General features: G+C 40.4%; 1 protein-coding gene across 1 annotated transcript; it reads right to left on the bottom strand.

The window, feature by feature from the left end:
* Positions 1-1,059: 1,059 nt before the first annotated feature.
* On the bottom strand, positions 1,060-7,353 carry LOC108938504 (solute carrier family 2, facilitated glucose transporter member 6-like). The gene is made up of 10 exons (XM_018759084.2): positions 7,243-7,353; positions 4,701-4,854; positions 3,875-4,081; positions 3,556-3,655; positions 3,177-3,388; positions 2,672-2,821; positions 2,377-2,485; positions 1,889-2,080; positions 1,599-1,744; positions 1,060-1,396 (listed from the first exon to the last, which is right to left on the bottom strand). Exons 1-10 carry the CDS (start codon positions 7,290-7,292, stop codon positions 1,235-1,237), a joined length of 1,482 nt encoding a protein of 493 aa, XP_018614600.1. The 5' UTR covers positions 7,293-7,353; the 3' UTR covers positions 1,060-1,234.
* Between the last annotated feature and the right edge of the window lie 1,425 nt (positions 7,354-8,778).

Raw genomic sequence — 8,778 nt, 5'->3', positions numbered from 1 at the left:
AGCTGTCTAAAGTTGTTGCAAATACAATACTCCAGCTGCCATTGAGTTTTGGGACCAGGATAATGGGGCTGGACCAATTCTTCAAATGGTAACTTTTCCCTCCAGATGGTAAGATTAGGGTATTATGGCCCAGGAGGTCTGAGACATCACGGACGGTGAAGAGCACATCAAGAAGCACTTGTTGCTAGCAGAGACTGAGTTGCTGCTGTTGTCCAGGGTTTGCATCCCTGGAACAGACTGTCAGATTTCTCTGTCCCCTTTAAGAAATTCATATCATATTGTTCTTCCTGCATTTTGGCATCCAGGTTGGCTTATCTTGAATATGATTGGTCCAATCTGTTCAGTCACCGTGTACAGGCATTGCCAACGAGTTAAAAACTTAAAAGGAAGGCAGGAGTACCAGTTTCTCCAGTCTGCTCTACCACCCTTCCTTGTACCAACTTCCTTGTTTAAAGATTTGGGTAAACCTCTCCACTAACCTATCTATGTGGAGATGATATATACAGTATACGTCTCAACATTTTACATTCAACATGTGACAGTCAGAAGGAGGCTTCATAGACTGATTCCCTATTTGAATACAAGCGTCACATTTTACCGTTATCTCATGTCCTTTCACTGGTCTGTACCATCGCTTTATGGCAAAACAATAAATTGAGGTTTTTAAGATATACAAGATTAATGAAAAACAAGAATATAATGACATTTACTTAAATGTCTCATGCTTACTTCTCTATTTTTTGTTCTGTATAATACTCCTTTTGAAGTCATTTTAAAATTCTTTTACAGTTACATATATAATTTATAGCTTTATAACATATAAACCAATTAATGAACGACAATCTTTTACTTGTATCAATCATTTTGATATAACTTATCTGATAAATTGCTTATACAGTGTTACAACAGAGAAATGTTACACTAATGCAGTACCTACCATTTCAAGATCAACATATACAAATTTAAACTAAGCTAAATACTTGTATATACTCATGCAGTAAACGGTCAATATATCTGGTTCCTTGAGGATCCCAACATTATTGTCATTAGGCTTTGTTTCTATACAGGTTTGACGACTAATATTCAAAAAGCTTTCAGTTTTCAGAGCTTTTCAGAGTTCAGAATTGTTGATAAGGGATTGTGAACCTGCACAGTGCAATACATATAGAGACTGACATAAAACTCTGACATTAGCCCTGCATGTAGAAAATCAACCATGACACTCCCCAGTGCCTTAGCTCTGGTTGATTGTGAATTTCCGTCCAGTTCGAAAATAGTTCTCAATCTCTTCCAACGAGCGACCCTTGGTTTCTGGCACACATAAAGCAGTGAAGAGGATATTGATCACAGCCACCACAGAAAAAAACAGAAAAGGCACAAACAGGCCATAGGCTTCCTGCAGAGGAAAAAAAAGACAAATGTTACGGGTGCATTTTGGAGGGTATTCTGGAAGGTACTAATGAAGATACTCAGCTAACTCTCTACACAGGAAAAGTCGCAGCAAAAGTAAAATGATGATTTGCCAATGGCCAGGATGGTGCCCTTGCCATTATTAGTACTAGAGAAGTAAGGGGAAGAAACAGGGAAAAGGAACTCACCACCACGTGCATGAAGACCTGAGTCAAGATGAAGGCGGTGACCCAGCTGACACCTACACACACACCGGAAGCCTTACCCCTAGCTCCCAGGGGAAGGATCTCTGACATCAGCAGCCATGTGATAGGGCCCCATCCCATTGCATAACCTTGCAGGGGAGGTCAGTCAAGGAGAAAGTAAAACAACTTACTAAAAACTTAAACTTTATGGAAAAAAAGCTTACTAAAATGTAAACACCAAAATTGTATTGCTTTATAAATTACAAAGTGGAATAACACACATCTAGGCTTACCAAATATGATGACCATTGTGCTGAGCAGGGGGATGACAGTAATGGGGTCAAAGGGTGGACTTTGCTGAACCCCGTGGGACTGCAGAATGCTGAATGGTGTGTGCAGCTGGGAGTGTGTAATATTTATGGAAGGGCAGGGTGTGGTGTGGGTGTAAATGGTCAGGGCTTGGCAGGCAAGAAACATCAGGAACCCTGAGGGTACAGAGAGACCAAGAAATGACCTGTTGCCCATTGGTGAGCTGATCAACACTCATGATCTTATGCAGAACATTGTGTGCTTCCTGTCATCATTACTTATCTATCTCCTCACCTGTCCTCTGCTCACTAGAAATAAGAAGCAGAGGTCTTGTCAGTCACGTCTACCCTTTGCTGCCAGCTAAACAGCAAATTTCAGGCTCAAGCTGTCATTTGGCAGTGAGCGCTTGCTCTGTGTTTAACTTTGCCTCATATTATGGCTCTGTATATAGCATAAAAGTGTGTTTACGCACCTGAGGTGAAGAGAAGCCTCTTCCTGCCAGCCCTGTCCATCAAACTGGCTGCAATCATAACTGACAGAAGTCGCACTGCACCTACCAGTGCAGCATCATATCTAGGCTCCTGTATGAAGAACCCAGAAGTTGGTGTGTTTGCCCTACTTATTTGCCATAATATCTATGGCTTTCATATTATTTAGAAACTACAAATCATTAATTATTGTACAACTAAGTCTCTAAATATTATGGATTCTGATAACATATGTGATTAATTAATTGCTAAGGATTTATGAGAATCAATGTTTCTTACCAATGTGACTTTGGTGCGGTGAAAGATGGGCTCTAGGTACACCAGGATAGGGGTTATGCCAGTCATTTGCTGAAAAAACCTCATTGTCACTGAAATCAGAATTGGTTTGTAGTAGCATGGCTTGGCCAGGTCTGACCAGCTGATGTGACCCTAAAAAACAACATATTAAGATTCAAAATCATTTGGGTCTATTTTAACTTTGACATAAATCATATTATCAAACTGTACTTATATGGAAAAAGTTTCTATTCTCCATTAGTCATTATAGGATTGTATACTAAAATGACGGTTATGCTGATGATGATTGTATTTACAGAACACATGTTTTATATTTAGTGTTTGGTTTTTTCATGCAGAAACCTTGTGACAAAAGCTACCTGTAGGTGCTTTTTTTGCACTAAGACAAGAAAATGAACTAAGTAAACGTGAATACGACACCGCTGAAACTGACTCATTTATTTGCAAGATTTGTTATACATGAACCACAATTTGACAAGGTTGTTACCTGACTGGATATACTCCTCTCAATTTTTTGTAACTCAGATATGAAATCGGCATCCCTCCCCCGAAGCCACTCCAGCGCTTTGAGCGCCTCCTCCTGTCTGCCCTTGCTGATAAGGTACCGAGGGGATTTGGGCATGAAGCACAGCAGCACAAGCATAAGAAGAGCTGGTAACTCCCCAGCAACAGCTAACCATCGCCATGGCAACAGCAGCCCTAATTAAACACAGGTGGGGAAAACTTGTCAAACTTTTAATGAACATGTTTACACATAAGGTATAATTTACATTTATTTCACTTTGAACGATATCTTTAACACTTTTAATGGTTCCAAAAAATATAAAATAGAGAATATATCTTTGCCGGGTTTCTCCTTTTCTTACCTAGTGCATAAAGAGTAAGAGACCCAAACACAGCCGTAACCTGAGGGCAGGATCCCAACACACCCCTCACACTTGGACTGGAAATCTCTGACACATAAACCTAGACAGGGTTTCACAGTAATGTTGTAATAATGAGTATTCCTGTACCTTAGCTACTATCTGTATATTCTAGACAAATCAACTGAAATTGAAAGTACAGATTTTTTAAAAAAAAAAAAAAATCTAGTAATGTGCTAAATCACAAGGGAGGCATTGTTAAAAGACAAAATACTCAGCTAGTTTGCCTACATTTCCAATAACTGTGGTCAACGAGACATACGGGGATAGAAGCAGCCGTCATTCCACTGGCGATGCCTGTCAGTATGCGTCCCAGGTACAGCATCCATCTAGTCTGAGCTGCGCCCAACAGCAGGGACCCCACCGTGGATGGCACTGCTGATATCATGATGCTCATCTTACGTCCTGTCTTGTCATTCAGCAGCATGGCACCAAGGCCTCCCATAGCAGCTCCCAGTGAGAACACAGACTGTTGGGTGAATAAAAGCAGAAAAAAAAAATTCACAATTCATTTTCTTTTTCTTTTTTAGTCTTCGGCTAGCATTTCTCATTTCAGTCTTACCCGTTCTATGATGTTCATGTAAGGAGGTTAATTGAATTTTTCAGGTACATATTCCTAATCAAACTCTGTAAGTTATAGCCATCATTAGTCTTCAGCCATCATCCACTGTACAGTACTCCTGTAGTTAAATTATTATCACTAAGGCTGCTTTGAAACTATTTCCGCGAAGTCCAGTTACTTTCCTACACAGTTTATGTAGTTTTTTTTTTTTTTCAATTTTCTTTACATTTACATTTATTCATTTACCAGACGCTTTTGTCCAAAGCGACGTACATCTCAGCAAAAGTGCAATTTATGCATTACATTAAGAGAAGGAGACATAGCTGCAGACATGAAAGTCTCAAGCAAACCTAGTTTGTTGCCAACCACTTGCTGCACCAAGGTTCATCATTCGAGTAGGTGCATAAAACACAGGATAGACAAATCCCGATACCCTCCCACCAATTTTTTTTTTTTTTTTTTTAAGTATTATAAGATACACAAATAAGCAAGTACAGTCCTTCTTTAAAGGATTATCTGTTCTCACCCCAAACCAGGCAATATGGGGTGTATCCATTCTCAGATTGGGGTTGTCCTCTACTTGGAGGTAAGGGATCACTGGAGATGGGTATACCAAAGAGTACCCAAAGCTGAAGTTGCCCAGGACTGCAGAAAATGTTGCCAGGTAAAGCTTGGCATTGCTGGGAAGAAGAAGACAAAGAAAAAGACCTTGAAAGCCCTTGTAAAATTTCTATGCAACTCTATTAGATGAGATGTGACAATATAGTTTTTTGTATTTCTGTTCTGTGTTACAGTTGAGATTGTAATCTATGTGTAATTGTAACTATAATAATTGCAAGTTCTGCATGTATACAACATATGTATAGTATATGACCAGTGACCATACTGAAAGTAGACCAATTGTGATTTAAGGTTAAAAATAAAATGAAATAAAATAAAAATTAATCATGTGTGTGCAGTGTAAGTATTCCTGGCATACACATTATTTACGGATAACGCTTACGCAAAACATCTGAAATGTGTTAAGCACAGGTCAGTGTAGCCAGACAAGGCTGGAAGCTCCATCTTCCCAGTTCTCATGTGTTTTCAGCTGTGAACGCATCTCCTCTTGTTAGCGTATTGCTTTTTTCACATATTTTTTTACCCATTTCATTAGTCACAACTCCTGGTGGTAAACGTGCACTTGAAAGAAAACAAGAACCATCTTGCAAGCGTACAGCAAATGATTTGGAGATTAAATTAAAAATAATAAGGAGATATGAAGGTGGACAAAGATTATTGTCTATAGCATGGGAACTAGGTTTAGCTGTATTGACAATGAATACGACAGTGAAGGATGCTGCAGGTTTAAAGGAGCAAGCAATGATGTTGAATGGTGGGGGAGAAGGGGGAATCTGACATACGTAACTTTTGACTTATGTAAGGGACTGAAGAACGGTCTATTTGCGTAAATTGAGGGGTGTCTGTACTGAGCTACAAGGCATTATAAAAACAGGGTATTGTTACTATATCAGTTCAGGGTAAGTACACCTGTACCTCAGGTTACCGACAATTGAGTTGCAAAGTTTCAAATTTCCAAACATTTCCAAGTTTACTTATTTTTAATTGGATTTTCCTCACCATTCAGTTTTCCTGAAATTTCTCAGATGCCCAATAAAAATGGCCTGCATTTCCTTTTTCTGCCACGAGTTAGCGGTAAAACATACTCAGAAGGGGAAGAGACAAAGGTGGAGCAGAAGCATGAGGCAGTGGTGACTCACTGGGACTTCTGGATTTTTTCATACAGATTTTATTTGGAGCATTTTCATTATATTAGCTATATCCAAAACTTTTGCAAAAGCTACCTAGTGAATAAAAAGAGGTACAAGTCAAAGTGACCACATGCTGACAAAAAAGCTGCTGTGGTTTTCTTATGGCCTGTTAAACACAGTCCAGATTTTAAAGTGAAACACTTTTTAATACTTTTCTCGCAACATTATCCTCCAACTGACTTATTTTTCTACATCACTGTTTCATTCTCCTGGGGCTTCTGAGGTGCAAAAGGGACACATAACAGTACACCATCTCGCATGGGAAAAGCATAACATAACACACCGAACAAAGGAGATGGTGGATGTAACACACACACACACACACACACACACACACACATATATAATGTTTTAAAGTAGACAACTTCAATGCTGCTTCATGTTAATAAAATATGATAAAATACATTTGCCTTGTCGACGATGTACCCTGTCTCATGTCCTACAGTATATTCCCAGTATTACAGTTGCACTCATTCAGTAAGCAGACACCTGTACCCAAAGCGAAATATGAGTGAGTAAAAATAAAAGAGCATTTCACCGAGAGGAGGAGAGAGAGAGAGAGAGATGCAGACACACGTTGTCTCCAAGTGCAGTCGCTTTGTCTGATGTGACCATTTAAAACATTTAACCAAGTGGCTGTACACAGAATTGGTAGCATAAAGTTTCTCAAACAGGTGACATGATTAAGAGTAACATTACTTCAGTGGCAGCATGTACAATTACAGGAAATGCTAAGATTTTTGTAACAAATTATATAATATAGTGTAAATGTATAGAGAAATTGTCTAACTAGGCATTTTAAATCATGCACATTTTTGCTGTTATCAATGTCTGACATTGAAACACGTCAAATGGTGGCGTTTTATCACATACAAACTATCTAATTTGTAAATGTGTATAAACTCAGTACTATAAAATGGGTTTTAGAAAGAATTTAATGCATTAATACATAAATAAAAACAGCAATACAATAACAAAGGCGCACTTTTTTACTGATGAAGGAGGTGCGGAATCATCATGTCAGGAAGCTGCGGTAGGTACCACGGCGTCAAATGTAACACTCTGCAGGTGGCAGATCTGATCTTCTGATCGGAACATCTCTCTCTCGCTCTCTCTCTCTCTCTCTCACACACACACACCCACACACACACACACACACACACACACACAGAGCCAGCCTGTACTGACAAGGTCCGTGTGAAGCACATTTGCGAGGCTCCATGCGTAGAAAGAGAGTTGGACAGGTGGAACGAGTACCTGGTGGACGCCGAGCCCTTCTTGAGGAGCGGTGCTCTCTCGCCCGCCATCGTCCCTCTTCGGCGAGCAGCCTGGTCGGTGTGAGCGCGAGACGCGCTCGCGGTGACACGGACTGGGCGGGCTTTTCAGAAAAAGTGAAAGGAAAAGCTGCTCAGTGGCCGGAATATTTGAGCCCGGAGATTCATTTCTTGAGCAACAAGAGGAAAGGGGCGAATTGCGCTGTCCGGCCGGTTTCACGGGTTTCTGTTTGCTCCTCAAAAACTAGTTCACGCCACAGATTGAACTCATAAAATGATAAATTATGATTGCAGAGTGTCCCCCGAAGGAGCTACTGGAGACAGGCTCAGCAGTGAGGGTTTCTCGAAATTGCTCTCTTTATTGACCGCGTACAGTACTTTTTTTTTTCTTTATTAACTCCCATTGAAAATAGAAAGACCATACAAATGCGCAATTTAACATCTCCAAATAAGACACCCTCAACACACACAGTGTCTGAAACCGCTTGTCCCAAGCAGGGTTGCAACGAACCGGAGCCTAACCAGGCAACACAGGGCACAGGGGACACACCCAGGAGGGATGCCAGCCCATCACAAGGCACCCCAAGTAGGACTGGAACCCCACACCCACCAGAGATCAGGACCCGGCCAAACCCGTTGCGCCCCCGTGCCCCCCAAACCCATAACAATAACAAACAACTCAACACTGACCACGTACGTCTGTTTTTTTTCCCACTCATCAGAGTAGATACCAGCCCACTAAAGGTTTCTCATTCCACACACTGTCCAACTCGACAGGAATAAATTTCTCCATTCACCATTTCCGATAATTAAAATCTTTTTCCAATAAATACACACACACACACACACACACACACACATTTTCAGAACCACTTGTCCCAGAGCCGCTACAACAGCTAGACGTACAGTTTAACCCTAATCCTAAAAACTGCCATGCCAATAATAAAATCTAAAACAAAAGAATAAAAATCAACAAGACCAGCTAATGTAATCATGTCAGCCTTAACACAGATGTCTCAGAGTACAAATTAATCCCCAAACACTGGAGTTCCCCCATGTCACTCAAAGCCTCTCTTCTCCACACAACGGTTAGGAGGTTACCCCTTGAGCCCCCCAGAATTCCCCCGTGGCAATGTAAGCATAAGCAACATATCAGCCAATCAGAACAGAACACAGGACTACAGAAATAGACTCTAACACCAAGTATTTATATTAATTAGCCCTCCATTACATTATTACTGTTGTTGTTGTAATTATTATTGTTATTGTTGGTGTTGGTGGTGGTAGTAGCAGTAGTAGTAGCAGTATACTTTTTCTGTGCTTATTGATTTAGTTTAGGCTTTCATCCAAGTTGACTAAGTCAAAAATCACCCGACCTTCTCTGTGAATTTCCTTCATAATGTAACTTGTATTGGAAATAACAGATTGCCTCACCCCACATCCCATCCAGTATGTACTCATAGTCTGGTGCCCAGTGATTCCAGGATAGACTTTGTGCTGTGACCAGGACAAGCAATTA

This window comes from Scleropages formosus, chromosome 17 (genome assembly GCF_900964775.1).
Source record: "Scleropages formosus chromosome 17, fSclFor1.1, whole genome shotgun sequence".
Taxonomy (NCBI): Eukaryota; Metazoa; Chordata; class Actinopteri; order Osteoglossiformes; family Osteoglossidae; genus Scleropages; species Scleropages formosus.
The sequence above is the reverse complement of the archived record's forward strand: the minus strand, read 5'-3'. Positions and strand labels throughout refer to the sequence as shown.

Coding starts and splice junctions, on each gene's coding strand:
- LOC108938504 (XM_018759084.2), bottom strand. CDS start 7,292: ATGGCGGGCGAGAGAGCACCGCTCCTCAAGAAGGGCTCGGCGTCCACC. Junction 4,855..7,242: donor AAGGGCTCGGCGTCCACCAG/GTACTCGTTCCA, acceptor TCTTCTTCCCAG/CAATGCCAAGCTTTACCTGG. Junction 1,745..1,888: donor CACAATGGTCATCATATTTG/GTAAGCCTAGAT, acceptor CTCCCCTGCAAG/GTTATGCAATGGGATGGGGC.